The sequence below is a fragment of the Thermobia domestica genome, chromosome 18, assembly GCF_964235325.1.
Source record: "Thermobia domestica chromosome 18, izTheDome1.hap1.1, whole genome shotgun sequence".
NCBI lineage: Eukaryota > Metazoa > Arthropoda > Insecta > Zygentoma > Lepismatidae > Thermobia > Thermobia domestica.
Genome location: NC_137471.1, coordinates 44,126,665 through 44,145,914, shown reverse-complemented (window position 1 = coordinate 44,145,914; position 19,250 = coordinate 44,126,665). Strand labels below are relative to the sequence as shown.

At 34.6% G+C, this 19,250-nt stretch overlaps 1 protein-coding gene across 2 annotated transcripts in view; it reads left to right on the top strand.

Annotated features, from left to right (window-relative positions):
• The window catches only part of LOC145676208 (32 kDa beta-galactoside-binding lectin-like), a 56,459-nt gene that overhangs the window by 22,233 nt on the left and 14,976 nt on the right, over nucleotides 1-19,250 (top strand). For both annotated transcript variants that reach the window (XM_081747131.1, XM_081747130.1), the window contains exon 3: nucleotides 8,333-8,549. In XM_081747131.1, coding sequence (XP_081603257.1) covers nucleotides 8,333-8,549 — 217 coding nt within the window. The remainder of the gene's footprint in view (nucleotides 1-8,332; nucleotides 8,550-19,250) is intronic.

Genomic DNA, 19,250 nt, shown 5'->3' with positions numbered 1-19,250 from the left:
AGCGCTTTTCGAGTTTGGCTTATCGAGCCAGGACTGGCCCTTTACACGAAGTGTCCCTGCTGGATTCGTGTAAAATTGATCCATCAAATGCAAAGTTCTGCTGCCCAATGTGTACTGTACTAATTGTAGCGGCCCATACCGGTAATTTGCACATTTATGGGCCTTCTTATATCCGGAATTCAATCATACACTACTATAACGCTTGGACACAAAATTGCTTTTAGTTTCTTTAGATGTAACTGGACATGAACGTGGGCATATGCAAAACAAATTGGATCAAGTATTGCTTCTCTGACACATGTTACTCATCCTGGCCGCCATCTTGGATCCGCCCTGTTGGATTTAACTTTCGGTTTTTCAAATGGGATAGGTGCATGTGATACATAAAATTAATGTACAATTTTCTCGGAAATTCATTGATGTAGTGATTTTTACCGTAGCTTGTACCGTTTGTAAAGTATTGCATGTTAAATGTGAGGCACTTCACGAATATTAAACTAAATAGAAAGTTGTGCAGGGCCCCGTGTATATATGTAATCTTTTACGTGATTTATAGTTAACGAAATATTCTTTGAACGTACATACATACACACAGAGTCAATACGGAAATGGTAGGTACTCACCCAAATCTGGTCGTATCTTGATTTATATTAAGCATTTTGACCGTAATACAATACTTCTTGTTATGGAAGAAATAACAATTACTCAGAAATGTAATAAGATTACGACACCAATGTTGTAAAGAGTTTGTTTATACTTACAGTATTTTTCCAGTTAGAAATTGTTTTGATTTGTCAACATCAAAAACATAAGCGTAACTGATATTCTCTGCAATGTCTATTCGCGAAATGCCTGGAGGAAATTAATATGCAACATCTTCAAAGGGTACAAACTACGGAAAAAATTCACTACACCGGTGAATTTCCGAGAAAATTGTACATGAATTTGGTGTATCATTTGCACCTATTTCCATTTAAAAAACCGAAAGTTGAATCCCATATGACAGATTCAAGATGGCGGCCGGGATGGATAACATGTGCCAGAGAAGAAGTACTTGATCCAATTTATTTTGCATATGCCTACATTCATGTCCAATTATATCTAAAGAAACTAAAAGCAATTTTGTGTTCGAGCGTTATAGTAGTGTATGACTGAATTCCGGATATATGAAGGCCCATAAATATGTAAATTACCGGTATGGGTCGCTAAAATTAGTACAATACATATTGGGCCGCGGAGAACTTTGTATTGGAATCAATTTTACACAAATCCCGTAGGGACATTTCGCGAATGTATCTTGTCAGACCTAGAAAACACGTTTAGCCCTTTGGGGATCCAATGGGACAATTTGTACCATACGGGTGTTTCATGGTACATTGCGTTATAACTCTCCTATTTGAGCTTTTTTGTCTGGGTCTTTTTTGTTTTTCAAGTCCAGAGGCATTGTAGAAGACCTTACGTATGGTTTCACACCTTCCTGCGTCGAGACATAGGAGGTGATGATGTCATAATTCTAAAATATATATTTTCTTTTATTAAGCCTATGTTCATAATTTTTTGGCGGGCTTATTTTTGCACGTAGAAGATTGAAATTTTGCACAAACATTCAGTCCACCGAGTAGTATTTACCAGATTTTTTTTTTCAGATTTCTGCCTTAAAACGGGGTGGATCCAGAGGGGCAAAAAATTGAAGAAAGGGATATTTTTACCAAAAAAACTTTCTTCGGGATTTTCCCCGCCTGGAGACATGTGAATGGTACCGCCTGAAAGGCAGTTCTATTCTGAAGAGAATGATGTGCAAACCATGATCCTAGGGTAATTAGGGATGTCTCAGGGAATTTTTACAAAATATCCTTCTGTATACGGGAATATGGGACATTGTCGGTATATATATTTTTTGGCGGGCTTACTTTTGCACCTAGAAGATTGAAATTGTGCATAAACATTCAGCCCACATAGTAGTATTTATCAGATTTTTTCAGATCTCTGCACTAAAACAGGTGGGGTCCAGAGGGGCTAAACGTTGAAAAAGGGATATTTTTAGCAAAAAATCCCTTTTTTCAAGATTTTCCCAACTTAGATACATGATGGAGACACGTGAGTCATACCGTCTGAAAGGCCGTTCTATTCTGAAGAGAATGATGGGCGAAACATGACCCTAGGGTAATTAGGGAAGTGTCAGGGAATTTTTATCAAAATATACTTCTGTATAGGGAAATATTGGACATTTTCGGTATTTTTTGCGGTCTTATTTCTGCAGCTAGAAGATTGAAATTGTGCACAAACATTCAGTCCACCGAGTAGTATTTAACAGATTTTTCCAGATTTCTGCGTTAAAACAGGGGGGTCCAGAGGGGCTAAAAGTTGAAAAAAGGGATATTTAGACCAAAAAATCCTTTTTTCGGGATTTTCACGCCTTAGATACATGATGGAGACATGTGAATGGTACCGCCTGAAAGGCAGTTCTATTCTGAAGAGAATGATTGGCGGATTATAGTCCTAGGGTAAATAGAGATGTCTCAGGAAATTTTTTACCTGAGATCATCGTGTTTTGCGGTAATTTGAGACATTGTGGAGATTCTTGATAAAATTTCTCCCGCCCTTACTATTCAAGATAGAAACTTGAAATTTGGCACACACATTCAGTCTACCAAGTACTATTTATCAGATTTGTTTTGAGATCTCTACGTTCACACAGGGCCGTTTCAGAGGGGCCCAAAGTGTGAAAAAATCACCCCCCCCCGAAATTTTCCATTCGACATCACTTTTCCCTCTCCTGGTATATGATATGAGCATTTAAGTGGTACCATTTGAAAGCCAGCTTCGTTCTGAAGAGAATGAGGTATGTACCATGATCCTAGGATAAATAGTGACGATGCAGTAGCTGCTTGACTGAAAGTCTAAAAAATACACCAAAAACCCCGTTTCCCTAAAGGGTTAGTCCAATGCACGTAAAGCAAAATTCAGTCTCTTAATGCGCAGCTTTCAGAAGATTGTAGGTTACTGGTGCTAATTTAAATCTATTTGCAAGAGAAAGCATAACGTCAAGACGTACTACTATAAATACAACACTTGCATTTGCACGGAACGGCAAAATTTCTCTTAACTCTATTATTTAAAATAAATATTTCTTGTTGGAAACAGACTTCATGATGGTAGTTAAATTTACTAAGCTGACCTGTGTTTGAATACTATATTCATAAATCATGTTTAGGTTGCATTAGTTGAAGGTCACATAGACAGTGCTAAATCAAATGGTCAAACAAATCCAAGCATGAATTACTTCATTGTTGTCAAATACGATAACTCAATTCTCAAACAATAGCGAACATCTGTTCCATTTATTTGATTATCACAATTTTGATATGGAAAGTAGTCTTGTCTTTGTCACAAACAAGTTACTTATCATTGAATATAGAAACAAAAGCTTTTATTTCTTTAACAGATATAGACGAAAAATCAAGAATAAAGATAAAGGAGTTAGTTGCGCTGGAACTGCAAATTGATATAATTGAAACTAAAGTTCGATATTGAATTCTATATATAAAAAAATAATTAGCATCTTTCCTCTGCAGGTGTATTTGCGTCACTAACATAATAGATTATTATTTAAAAAAAAAAAAAAAAAAAAACAGAACGAGATTGAATTTGTAGCGTTTAGGCTCTCTGAGTACGAATGTGCTTTCCTAAAAGAATTAGGAGAGAAAATATATATATGCAAATAAGAGATAAAGCGTATGATAAAATGAAACCAGGTATTGTTAAACCTAAGAAAAAGAATTACTTCAAAAGTTTGGTTTATTTAATAAGAAAGATGATCCTAATACATACTACGTTATAAGAGGAAATAAGAAAACTTTATATATCAATTTAACAAACAGAAAATAACTTATCCAAATATGGAACAAATATCTGCAACAGAGTACAACTCAAATTCTATAAATTTATTCATCAAAACCAAAGAAATATTAAAATATAAAAACTATATATAACAATATAAAACTGAAAGATAGTTATACCGGTACAATAGAGATGCTAGAAAAAGACATATCTAAACTAATCTAATATAAATAAAATAGAGTTTGTGTGTTTGTCTGTCTGTGCGGTCTGGGGACTAGACGAGTGGACCGAGAGTTACCAAATTTTGGTCAGGTGTTCCTTGGTCCAGTCTCCAGATTAAGACGAAGCGCTTTTTTCAAATTTCGAACCAGGGGGTCTCAGGGGGACGTTTACTGGAACCGGCTTGGGAACCAGACAAATTGACCGAGAGTTACCAAATTTTAGTCACGAATACTTTGGTCCAGGCTCCAGACCAGAGTTAAACGTTTTTGTGAAAATTCGAACTACGAGGGTGTCAGGGGAGCGTTTACCGGGACATGTAAAAGTAGTAGAAAATGACCGATATTAGTGTCGAATTCATAGTTTTCGCGGTCGCTGAGATCAATGGTGAAACTTTGATCGCATTAACTTCCAAATTCACGCTATTTGGCTCCGGACGGAAGTCACCGGGGGTGGGTGAGATACCGAGACATATAAAAGTAATCCAAAATGACCGATATTAGTGTCAAATCCATAGTTTTCGCGGTCGATGAAATCAATGGTGACACTTCCATTAGCAATGACTTGCAAATTCAGAAATTCAATTACAATTGTATGCGGGCCGGGAGTCAGCGGAGGGGGGTATCGAGACGTAAAAAAATAGCCCAAAAAGACCGATATTAGTATCAAATCCATAGCTTTCGCGGTCGCTGAGATCAATGGTGATACTCCCACAGGCGTTGACTTACAAATACAGCCCCCGTGCGAAGCATTGGTATATTCAACTAGTATTAAATAACTTTACAGACGTCGAAAGCGATTATGAAAGCGAAATTGGAAATGAGAGCCAAGATGGATAAATTAAGAAAGAGTAAATTGGTTTAATATGTTATATCCTTTATAGAAATTATTCTGTAAAATGTTAGTAAACAAAAATGAAATTATTTTTAAATATGTAGTATTTTCTTAGAAAACGATGAAAACTATATCACAATTAAAATGTTTGAGAAAAAGATGAACTGATAGGAAGAATTATATGTTAGTAAGAAAATCACCACAACTAAGTGAAGAAAACAAAGCTATAGATGTATAGTTAGTAAGTTTTTGTAAAAGGTCTATTACATGAGCTGATTAAAATGTATGAGGATAAAGATTTCAAGTGAGATATAACCCGACTTTTACATGCCAAAAAGATAATTGGAATATTTAAGAAAGTATCAAAAATTATTAGAAGACTTTATAAGAGAATTTAAGGATAAAGTTAATGGGGAGGAAATCTCATCTAGCCAAAAATTATCAGAAGATTTCATAAAGGAGTTTGAAAACCGAGTTGATTGGTATTACATTACTCATAATAAAAATTATCAGAAGACATTATAAGGAAGTCCGATTATAAATTTAATTGATGATAGTCTTTGGGAAAATTAATAAATTTACAGAATTTGTCAGCAGGGTTAATTAGAGAATTTCCTAATAAAAAGTTTTAAAGAATATGATTGTTAGAATGTTTTAGCAGTCAAACGTAAATAATGACGAATTCATTAGAAAGTTTAATGAAAAATTTAGTTGGTATTTCATATCACGTGATGAAGTGTTATGTGAAGTTTCCATTCTAGAGTTTTGAGGTAAAGTAGAATGACACAAACTTGTAAGATACCAAAACTATCTTCTAATTTTAAATTTAAACTTATTAATGGATTTTTATGATGAAATAGAACTAGCTGAAATATAAATTGTTCTATTTGTCTTAGTAATAGTATTTATAAAGTTAAAACGATATGTAATCATATTTTTGTAAGAGATGTTTCCGAAAATGGTTGTGTTTAAATGATAACTAACCATTATGTAGTCATTATGTAGTATAATGGTTGTGTATTATTGTATCTTAAAATTTCTTAATAACCATAAAAATGAAATTTAAAAATGTTTTACTTGTTATAATAAATAAGATGAATTATAATAAACATACTACTTATCTATTAAAACTACTATGCAGAGAAAAGAGTATTACAGGATACTGACGATTAAGAAAAGCAGAACTAATTTATTTACTAAGTTAGATTATATTAAACATTTAAAGAATGCCAAAATACAGAACATATTCCCACTTAAAGAAGAGCTAATTGAAAAATCGAAACCAAAAGATCCAGAACTAAAATTTGAAGTAAAGGAAACATCATTTAAGAAAAGATTACAAACATTTAAAATACAAAACATTGAAGGATATAAAGACCTTACTAAATTCTTAAATGCAAGTGCACGAGTTGTTAAAAATAAAATCAATAATCGACACTTTTTAATGTACTTAAAGTAAATGTGCTATTTTTTGTAAAAATATAAATTTAAAATATAAAGTAAAATACAAGATCTTCCTTAGTATAAACGAAGACTTTACAACCGAAAATATTTAGAGAAATATCGATGTTCTTCCGTAATGTACTTGTCCTAGTAAAAAGAATATGCTGACTCAACTAAAAAATTAGAAGAACTTGTATCACTATCAAAAGATAAGTTTAAGAACAAATTAACAGGGCAAGATATAAATGATGAGGATTATAATCACCATTTATTGATCTCTAAGGTATTCAACTTTAAAACCTTAGAAGAATATACGTTATTTTATAATAAAATATATGTTCTTCAGTTAACAAACATTCTTGAAAATTTCACAAATACAGCGCATAAAACATAAAATTGGATCCAACATGGTATAAAATTCGAAGTAAAAGCATAATGTATATTCAGTAGAACAAAACAAGTTAGTATTAAGCTCTTACGATGATAAAAGATATGTATTAGAAGATGGAAATACATACCGTAGCTTGAGAACATTTATAAAATAGGATTAAAGAAAGAAGAATCAGTAGCAAAAATAAAAGAATTAGAACATGAGTTCAAGAGAAAAAGATAGAAAAATTAAAGCGAGAATAGAAGAGTTAAATATATATGTTTAGATTTAAGTTTAGATGTAAGTATATTATAGTTAAAGCTATGAAGTTCTGATTAATTATACTTCCTCTTAAAATGTTTTTTGAACTAGGATAATTTGGGGAAACGTATTTAAAAAAAAATATTCTACAGAAGGATTGACTACATCTATGCTGTCCGAAGTGTGATGTGCATAAGTGTATATTGAAGGAAAATCTGGTTTAATAACTTAGCCAAAAATGCGCTCAAAGTAGTAATACTAACACTATTACTCTTTGTTTTTGTAAATAATATTCGTCAATTTTTGGCTTGAATTTTTGACAGATATTGTATGTTCTTTCGAAAGCATATTTGAAAAATGTCTCTAAGCAAACCGAGTACAAGTAGTGCTAAAAATTGTAAAAAATAAAAAAATTAAAAATAAAAATAAGTGCTACGATGCTAAGCTCTAAAAATATTTTTTGTTTATAGTTTTTAAGAAACTCGCGTTGCAGGAAGAGAGGCAGGATATTCAAACATGTCAAAGCCTCACAGCAGAGGCTTGCAGAATAATCCGAATTCCGAATATGCGCTGAGGCAAAAAAAAAAAAAAAAAAAAAAAAAAAAGTTGCCCTGCAGTAGTGCTCCAATTTTTCTGTGCATAAAGAGAACCTGCCAACAGGCTCACAAACTTTAACGAGTTGGAGAAGCACGTTGTAAACAGGGTTGTTTTTGACTTTTACGATCAAGGCGAATGTTCGACTTTGGTAAAGATTACCAAGAAGTTGAAAAGCAAAATTTCATATACATGCTCCAATTCCCCAACTCATAATTCTCTGCGCTTTAGTTTTCAAGTATAAAAAAAAAAGAACATCTGATGGAGGAAAGTTTTTGCTGGAGAGGAGTGATATTGTAGCAGGGAGACTAAAATCTTTTCGCAAAATGTATCAAATTCGAGCTTCTGATTACACAGGATCAATATTTTACTTGGACGAGAATTGGGGAAACCGAAACCATTCCACTAAGTCAGTTTGGCAAGACTCCTCTAAAGACGATGAATTAAAGGTACTTCTGGGGAAAGGAAGCAGACTTATTGTCTGTCACGTAGGATCTACGAAAACTTGATTTATTGTCACGGACTACGTTAAACTTTTGTCTGTAATTATACTTTTAATTTATAACTTGCAAAGGATAGTGAAAGCAAACTTTGGATGTTTCAAAACTCATTCACGGTAACTTTGAGAATTCTTTATCTGTAAAAACTACTGTCTCTGAGTTTGTTTCCACTACCGATGTTAGTAATATATGTGATATCTCATCCTTGAAATTTAGTACCGGTACTTAATACCTACTACAATTTCCTTATTCTTATATGTATAACCCACAGATTTAGTGCTGATCTCCGTAGCGGACATATATCTGACATTGTTTCCGATACCAATGACATAATTATTAATGTTAATCCACGATTCAATGAAGGTCGACTTGTATTAAACACAAGAATAGGAGGAATTTGGGAGATGGAACAATCAGTATATGGTTTGCCTCTAAAGTCAGGAGACATGTTTCAACTTGGTATCTTATGTGAAATGGATCATTATCAGGTAATTCATTAATTCCAGTGTATCAAGTATCCTTCTTAAGATCATTGTGTAAATATTCATTTAATCTTATACGTAAGTGTATTAAGAGTTGCAGGTCTTTGCTTAAAACAATTTCAACTTATATAACGCAGTCTTTACGATTTGCAGTATAAATATATTTGTTTCTTATATATATATGTTTCCAAATGCCATTTTCAATCCCTGGGATGTGATTCAATTCTTGGAAACTAGAAGAAAAAATCCTAGTAACGCTGAAATTGCAGTTTGAAATCGCTTCGTTTCAGTTACATGGTGCCGAAAGTAGAGAAAATGAACTTCGGATTAGAATACTTCCGAAGTTAGTAGTCATGGAGCTGAGACTACATGTAAATATCTTAAACTTGTAATATACTATATTCTATGATTCTTAATGCATAATTCATAATCTTTTAGTAACAGCGCAAGGGAATTTTCAAAAAAAAAAAAAAAAAAAAAAAAAAAAACCGATAATGAGGGATTCCCAGAGATTCCGTTAGGAAACATGGATCAGATTCATGACGTAGGAACGACGTCCAAACTAGTAATAAAAGATCGTTGACAGGAAATCAATGTCTCAAATAGAGGCAAGAAGGCGAAGTACTTTTGGTGTGTTGTATTTGGTAACATAAATACAGGGAATGAGATAAAATGAAATTACAGAAAAAAAATTAGTTTAACGTCCCACGCTCATGCCATGTTTGTTTGAAGGATACAAGTTGTTAATGAAAATTTGTGATTATGAAACAATTTCGATATTCGAGAAAATTAAAATAATTGCGTAAATGTTAGTCATATAAAATAGAGAGAAAATGAGAACAAAAACCAAGATTCATCGGTACAGAAACCGTCATTAGCAGCACAGCTGGAAGAATCTGAAATCTGAAAAATCAAATATAAATCAAGTAGGGCCTATCAGTGGCGTATGCAGGGGGTGGGTTCTGGGGGTCCGGACCCCCGAAATCCCGACTTTTTTGTAAATATAGTCTTTTAGGGGCAATTTTAGAAATGTTCATATAATTTAGCCTCAAATTGTATTTGGACCCCCCCCCCGAAACGCTTTAGACTCCTTTCGAAATAAATTCCTGCGTACGTCCCTGGGGCCGATTATCAGAAATGCAATAATTCTTCAAATTCAAGTTAAGACGAAAAATTTCTCGTATGTCGTGGTCAACACCAGTTGATCCAAATCTTAGATCTTCAACACAGTTTTAGTGTTACATGGTTCTATAAAACTATAAATTGATAAAGTGATCGTACGAGCACAATAAGCAGCATTTATTAACATTTAAAGGCACGCAATTTTTTAACACAATATACTCTTAACAATAAATATGGTTTAATTGTTGTTATACCTTTCGTAATCAATAAGATGTTAGAAAACCTGAGGAAGGGCTTTGAAGAGTATGGGATAAAAATAAATGTAGAAAAACAAAGGCTATGGTGATTGGAACGAAGCGGTCTGTGTCAAATATAAAAGTAGGAGGGGAGAAACAGGGGCGTTATTTAGGGGGAGCAGGAGGGGACAATTGCCCCTTCACAATAATTTGAGGAATACATATACTTTAATCGATCGTCTACTAATATACTAGTACAAAACGTGAAAGTCTTATGTCAGTGGTGCTTTGCCCCCCTCAAGCGAAGTCTGAAATGACGCCCCTGGGGAGAAAATGAAACAAGTGAATAGTTTTCGATATCTGGGTAGTATTCTTAGTAATGACATGAAGTGCAAACGTGAAATAAAAGCAAGGATAGAAATAGCGAAAGAAGTCTTTAGGAATAAGAAAAGTATTTTGTGGGACCTTGAATAAAGAGTTGAGAAAAAGATTCATAAAATGCTTCGTGTGGTGTTGTACTGTATGTGGCGGAGACATAGACACTATGCAAAAGTGATGAGAAAAGACTGGAAGCTTTCTAAGTGTGGGTGATGTCAGTGACCGACAGTCACTGATACACAGAGAAACAGATAGGATCATTGTGCCACTTGCTGTATTTGGAAGATGAGGACAGCCTCAGTGAAATCACATGTACTGATTGAAAGCACCTGGAAGATTTTGTCATAGATTTTGACAGCTCCAAATCAATACATTCAGTGAGTGAACTACGAGTGCAATAGTACCGGTAGTCTATTTTGCTTTGATTGATGTCTTTATATAGATGGAGAACGAAAATATTTAACCGTTCGAACATTTGAAAGAATACTTTTTTCTTAAAAGCTGAGGAAGATGGTGGACAGCATTTAAAACTAAAGTGTCTGAAGTGCCTCAGCGGGAAATATTTATCGACAACTAGGGTGCTATAATTATCGATATACAATAAAGGATTAATATGAATAAACTGTGTTCTGATGAACAGGCTACTTTATTACTAGAAAATAGTTTGTTAATGGTACGTGATATTGGAGTTCTTTCAGATCAGTTTGCGTATCCTAGAGGTTCGTTATTATAGAGTTTAGGACAATTAGCTTTAAAAAGCATGTATGATTTGAGAGTTACTGGCAAGTTTTGATTCACCCCCAGTTCATGTGTTCTCATTTTATTAGTTGTACTGTAATGCTTCTCTATAATTAGTTTAGCCAGTGGTGCCCACCCCCCTTCATGTCCATGACGCACATCCCTCAATTGTCTATCCGTAGGTGTTCTTCCATGAAAATAATTTTTTCGATTAATTTTTACACCCCCTCAAACATATTTATATAGATTTTTAACCAACCTCAAATATTTCAATGACGCAGTTTGCGTCATAGCCCCCCCCCTTGTGGGCACTCCTGGTTTATCAGAATAATAAGCAACTATTTTTTTCTAACGCAGTATGGCATTTTAGTCAGTGTTACATTATATGAAAATGTTCATATAGCTGTCAAGTAAGAATTTGTTCTTGCATCTACATAAACTGAATCAGAACGTCCAGTAATAATAATAATAATAATAATAATAATAATAATAATAATAATAATAATAATAATAATAATAATAATAATAATAATAATAATAATAATAATAATAGTGGTAGTAATAGTAGTACGGAAAATTGAAGTAATAAGACTTTTTCACATGTTCAAACTTTCGGACATGAAAGTAACGCGTTACTTTCGAAGTAGAGTAACAGTTACTTTTTGGGGGGAAATAATGCATTAGTAACGCGTTACATTTTAAGGAAAAGAAAAGTAACTTGTAACGCGTTACATTTTTACAAGTAACTTACCCAACACTGATTGGATGGTGTTATAAGTTTCTTGACACGTAGCTCACATATAGCAGAAATCAAACGCTGGCTGCTGTAGCTCTCGTGGTGGAACGTGCGAGCGCAACGTGCTAGTAATAGAACTTTCTTTTAGCGTGGGTTCAAACCCTGCCCAAGGAAAGTTTTTAAAAATTTTCATAACATTTTTCCATTAAAATAAGATGAAAATAATACTCAAAAAAGTGATTTACTTACTTTTGTACAGATAAGAAGTAGTAGTAGTAGTAGTAGGAACGGGTTAGAAGCCCCACAGAGTTAGTTTTTTTTTCACCTTGAACACATGATATAAATTTTGAGACCAACTTAAAACACCTGGCTAGGGTAGCGCGCGAAAAAAGTTACTTCCGGGAGTATTACTCTCCCGAGCGGGTCGTAGTCTTTCCTCTTTTTCTTCTTTCAGCCTTTCGTTACCAGATAGCAGGACAGTAATAAACAGAACGCTGTCAAGCGACAACTTACATACAGTATGTCGGAAAATAACGGAACTTTTAAAATTAAACAAAACGAATTAAATATTTTAGAAACTGTAGTTCTTTTCATTCAAAATACATTCCTTGCGCATCAATCCACCGCTGGGCACGTTGAACCAATGCTAGCATAGAGTTTTTAATGTCCTTCTTCGGAATCGCCTCAATGACCCTCGTCACGCCAAACTGGATGTCTGTAACATTGTTATAAAATGTTCCTTTCATAGTCAATTTTAATTTTGGGAATAGGAAATAGTCACACGGCGATAAATCAGTCGACTATTGAGGATGTAGAAACACACAAATTTGTTTCTTAGCCAAAAAGTCACGATCTGCGACAGTTCTATGACATGGCGCATTGTCGTGCAAAAGGACCAACTGCCTGGCGCTCGATACTCGGGTCTTACGCGAGAGATTCGTTTCTACAAACACTCCATAATACCCAGATAATATTCATCATTAACAGTTTGACACTGTGAAACGAATTCCATAAGTAAAAACTGTACCTTCGGAATCGTAAAAACAAACCAACATTGTCTCCCCAAGTTACTTTTGAAAATGCAATTGCTTCGCTTTCGGAGAACCTGGGGACTTCCACGTAGCACTTTGGCATTTTGTTTGAGGGCCGTACTTGAAGCACCAAGTCTCGTCAACCAGTTAAAATCGATGTTCTTTTCCGTCTGCCTGTCTTAATCAGGTCAACGCGAGCAAGGTTTTTGATCGTCAGTTAAGGTGTGCGGAACAAATCGAGCACAAACATTCTGTTTCTTTAAATCCTTTGTCAAAATTTCGTGAATCATGTCTTTCGTCGTATTAATTTCTCCGCCATCCATCTTACAATCGAATTCGCATCGTGGGCGATCATTTCACTCTCTTGTCCCACCATCCCGGAATCGTATATCACTTGAACACACGTGTACAGGATAAGCACTCATCACTATACTTTGTTTTATCATTTCCAATGTTTGTTTAAATGAACACTGGTAGCTTGAAACAAAATTTAATATTTACTCTTTGCTCCATCGTGTTTTTGTGACGAGGTGATACCACATACACTCACTTTTCTTGCTATAACTTGACACCCCTTTCATCGATTCTCATTATTGTTGTCTCATTTTGTTGAGCAGGTATGCAGCTTTCCTCAACAGATGGAGCTAGTGGTTAGTAAAGGAAAACGTTCCATTACTTTTCCGGCATACTGTGTACAAAGACTTTGCAGAAAAGCAGTTTGGTTCACTTAATTTCCACTTTTGTGAACGAAAGAAATTTCGGTGAAAGTCAGATCAGTTACAATATTGCTTTAAATTTTCTGAAACTAGTCTATTCTAAAATTCAATTAAGCATTTAGTTGTAATACATGTGTTCCATTGAAACATACTGTAGGTACTGCTTTTGAAAAAAATAATTACTAATTTATTTTAAATATTATTTTCAGAACATGTTCCCATTTCTTATTGAGATATGTTAAATGAAATATTAATAATGTTCTTTCCAGCCAAATATTCTGGTAACATAGAAGCTTCTGCCTAGAATTTGATTATAATTTTTGGGAACATATAACTTTGTTAGCTATTGTTTTTCACCGCACACGAGTAAACAAAACATTTATATATTTTCAATTTCTGGTGGAAACTCGTGCTTCATTAGGAATGACTATGTTTTGCCAATGTTGTCATGTGTTTGAGCACTGTTCAACATTTTTTTTACTTTTTATTTTTTACAGAAACGATCTTTATTGATTTTTGGCCTCAGAACGTGTAAATCGAACTTAAAATTATCTCCTGGCTCGAGTTTCTGAGTAATTAGCGCTTAGTATTTTGCATATAACGCTATGGGGACATTATAAGTACATGATTTGAAGTTATTGTTTTCCATTGTACAAAGTCGTTCTTGACAAGTATTTGCTGCATATTCGACTTGGCAACGTTGTACGTTATCAACAGGTAGTGCGAGCGTCTCATGAGTCACGTGAGGCAATGCTTGCAAGTTGCAACTAGCTCCAGTTAACGTCTCTAATTGTATTTGTGGCGTGCTTCAAGCAGTAGTTTGGCAGACTGTGTTACTGGTGAACCAGCAGTTTGAAAGTATACTTTCACTATAGTGAGTGAGGACATTATCGTTATTGTACATATTGTTTTCATTGCAAAGTGTCAGTGATTCAAGGAAAGTGCAGTAATGCCCCGCGTTTGTAAACATTCGGTGGACAGTGTGTGTTACATATGTGCGGACGTGATTTATGGTTCCAGGAAGCGGCCATTGACTGCTGCAGTGCGAAGAGCATATTTACCATACTTTGGGTGTCGTGTTGGAGACCAGGATAATCATGGGCTCCCCACGTTTGTTGTACGAGTTGTTCGTCTACTCTCAATGTCTTGATGCACGGGAAAAACGTTTCCATTTGGCGTGATCCAACAAACCATAGTACAGATTGCTAATTTTGCATACTACCCTGCTTGAAGAAAGATATAAATACGAAGAAGAAGAGAAAGATCGAATACCCAGTGTAGTATCTGTCATTTGTCTAGTGGCCCATGGAGAAGGATTGCCTGTTTCCGATCCCCCGGCCACCATTCCAACGGACGGAAAGTGATACAGATAATGAAAGTGAAGGTGAACCTGCTCCACATACCAGTGACACTGATCCTTCATTTGAGCCGAAAACCAGCTATTCTGAACCACACCGACTCACACAAGCGGAACTTCATGACCTGATTAGAGATTTGGAACTGCCAAACAATAAAGCTGCTCTCTTAGCACCTAGGTTACAGCAGTGGAACCTTCTAGAGGATACAGTTAGGGTATCAACTCTACACGATCGTCATAAAGATCTTGCGAAATATTTCTGCTGCACCGATGAGTTAGTATTTTGCAATGATGTTCCAGGTATGATGCAGAAACTGAAGATTCCGTACAAAGTAGAAGATTGGAGACTGTTTATAGACACTCCCAAAGAAAACCTTAAGGCTGTGCTCCTGTACAACAGTAAAGATATATCAGCATCAATCCCTGTTGCTTATGCACCCCTAGGTAAAGAAAATTATCCCATGTTGGAACTATTTACATAATAATTTCAAAGTTTGGTGACTTTTACCTTTACAATTTCATTATAATAGCGTTATATGCAAAAGATAAATTATGCAATTACCACTAAATCTGAGCTAGGGGCATATTATCATTGTCATTTTATTGTTCAGCGTCCAAGAAATTATAAAGAATAGCTATTTTTATTTCCGTAATCATTTCAATGTTTTGTGACTTTTACCTTTACAATTTCATTACGGTATTATAGCGTTATATGTAACATGTAAATTGTGTAATTACAAGTAAATCTTAGCCAGGACCACATTTTTATTGACAGTTTCGAGTTCAGCGCCCAAAAATCAATAAAGGATGACCATTTACATTTCTGTAAAAATTCACTGTTGCACAGTGTTATTGTTCTTGGCGGAATTACAGTTTTGTGCTTTTGACGAAGTATCTGCTTAAGGAAGTGATTGTTTCTTAGATTTTGTGTCCGTTTGATCAAGTGACAACTTCTTTCGATGATGTGACATATTGTATTGAAGATTTCATCGTGTCGTATTTCTGATTAAGGATCTTTGATAAGTGACCGTTTCGTACTTTCGACGATGTGTCCTTTTTGTTACGAAGTGTAGGGGAAAGTGGGGGAATACCACGCAGTTAATGTACATTTTCCAATATCTCGCTACAAATCAAACAAAATAACATAAGGAAAATGTATGTTGTAACTTAATCATTCTAGTTTCATATTCGGTCGTTGGTAGTGCTCCTTGATTTTCATAGATTCTGTAAAAATAAAGTTTGTGGAAAACGAGAAACGCGTGATATTCCCCACCACATCGGGTAATCACACGCACTAATTCCTTAACGTGAAGCATCCGAATCTCTTTCCATAAACTTAAGTCGTTTGTTGACTGTACGTTTAGGTCAACTTCTAGTTTGTTTCCTCAGGTTGTTTTCACGTTTTCCACCAACATCGAATTTTCGGGTTTTCTTCTCAACTTTGCTTTCTTGGTACTTTCTTCGGTTAGTGCTCTTTCTGAATTAAGCATCTTCCAATATTCGTTTGGTTGGAGTAGAAGTTAAGATTTCTGAACGCTTTTTGTTATTTCGAGGAGTTGACTTGGCAGACCTGGAGATAGGAGAAATCTGTGAAACTTTCACAGCCTCATTTTGTAAAGAAGACGGTAGGACAAGCAATGGTAACTGCTGTGATGATGTTCCGGGTAGTCGATGTTCTTCTCGATTTAGTCCTATTTTCGTCGAAGATGGTTGTTCATTTTGGCGTAGGCCTATAATAGTTTGAGCATCGGAAAGCAGTTGGGAATTCACTTCTTCAGAAGTCTTTCTTTCATCTTCAAGTTCTACGGCCTGGAATTGCTGAGCAGCTTCAAAATCTTCTTTTCTAAAAGTGTCCAGCTCCAAAAGGACAAATACTCGCTTGTTTAAAACCATTAACATCTTTGTCCATATTTGCTCCTTTCAGATAAGCTCTATTAAAGATATCGACTAAATCATATGGAGAAATTTTTCATTAATGTAGCGCTTCGCAAACAGTGTGCATTCTTGGTTGAAATATGTTTTGTGGGGACCAAAAAAGGTGAGGTCTAGCGGCTGAAGTTTATGTGACGTATGCGGCGGTATTGTAACCATAACAATTCCTTTCTCCTTACAAAAATTGTAAATTTCTAATACAACGACTTATCAAAATGATAGTCGTAAACCTGGTTCGTTTGCTAAAATAAAAATCCGAAGTGGTAGTATTTCATCCTCATGTAAAAATTAGCTTCGATATTTAACTATCGTTAATCTCACCTTTTAATAAATATGACCACGTCTATAAATGGTGTTAAACTGATTTTTATTATTTTGATATAACTTAAATATCCTTTTCTTTAAACTGTTAAGTACACAAAATCACTGACTAGGTAACCATAAAACATGTCCATATCAACAACTATCCCATAATAATCATTTACATATATTAAAAACATTCTTCTTTTTAATACGAAATTAGCATTCTACTAAGTATAGTGCACATGTATGAGTACTTTCTGCCCTAGGTACAGGTAAATATTACTCAAGCCAAAGTATTTTGTTGTATAAAATGTCGCTCGACAAAGGGACTGAATATAAAAGTCATGAGTAGGCTTGGCTTTTATCTTCAAGAACCACTGGTCCGTTCACATTAGTGTTCTCACATTACATATGTCCATCATATTTTGATCGCACCTTGTATATCTATTCATTACACTTTACATATACATTAAACAAATCTTACATTTCATCAATATTTATCTTTAATTACATTAATTATATTTATTTCTTTATTATTCATTATATTATCAATATATCTTCTTATTAAAAATATCGTCGCTCATTTAATTAGTCGTCGACGGGTGCGATTTCAAAAATCGTAAAGGACAAACGTGGGTTACAAATAGTTCGAGCGCATTATATAATAAATAAGTTAGATGTTGCATTTAAAGGTATACATCGTAGCACTAAGATGTTATACTAAAGAAGAATCTCATTCAAGGTAGTCGTTGAATAATTGATTTTATAGAATGGATCTTATTCTTAACATAATCTTTGACAATTAAGTTTTCAACACAAATCAATCTAATATAAATAATCTTTGCTCTTAATCAATTATAAATCGAATTATAATTCCTCATTTTGCTTGTATAGCGAAGTTATGAAGATTGTTTTCATTATTGATATTTACACATAAACTTAAAAATGAAAATTCACAAGAATCTATAACTGATATGAATTTAACCTAATTTCATTGACGGTAATCATGTTACATTCGTACTTGCATACGATTCTAATAAAGTACATTGTACTGCACAATCATGATTAGGTTCTACATTGTGTTGTACATGTCTTTCATCGTGGTTCTGACTTTGATATGAAGTGCCATCTCTTGATCTCCAATTACGTCTATCCACATAGTTCGCTGTATTCCTGGAATTTCGCCAAATGTTTCGTCTATTTTGCAACCTATTTCGATTAGGGGATCTGACATAATAATTACCATGATTAGTTAGGTTAGGCGGATTCCCTACATAACTTTGCCTATTTTGCTCACTTTGATTGCTAGAGTATACTCGGCTTAGGTTAGGTCCGGTATTATTCACACTCCGAATATTTAAATTCCGAACAGGCACCAAATGATCTGAATTATTCTTATTTTTACCTATTCCTGATTGTGAATTCATGGCATGATATTGAGTTTCGTAGCATTGGACAAGCATCAATAAATGGCTGAAACTCATACACTGTGTGGAAAATAAGATCTGTTGCAGTTTAAATGGAAGCAAATTTCGAATCGATGCTATTATTCTCGATTCCGATTGCAAAGGATTAACGACCTTTAATTCGTTGTAGACATTTACAACAAACTCTACAAGAGATTTGTGCAATCGAGGATTGAAGTGTTGATTTCTAAGGGTGGCATCTCTATTTGCCAGCAAAAAGTCATTTTCATAATTTGCGATCAATGCCGCTTTGAATTCCTCATATGTACTAATATGATCACGTATTGCCTTAAACCATAAGGAACAAGGTGGGAGTAATACATGGGGTATTAATTTCATATATTGTGATCGATCGATAGACATTATATTGCATTCGTCTTGGAATTTCTCTAAGAAAGAAGTAGCATTCTCATTACACTTACCACTGAATTTGCTCATAGCTCGAATTTCACTCATCTTAACACTTAATTTTACCTTCCCTTTCTCATTCCTTGTTCTTGTTGAGTGATAGTTCCTATCCTTGACGTGCTGTGTCGTGACATCATCTAAGTTTCGCTCATCAGTACTCTTCGGATAACTTTCTTCTAGGATAATATCCTCATCAGATCCGGGCGAAGGCGAGATCATCTCTGGTGAGTGGGGCAACTCAAAGCGATCACTACCCAAGTTATTACGGAAAATGTTGTCTTTAG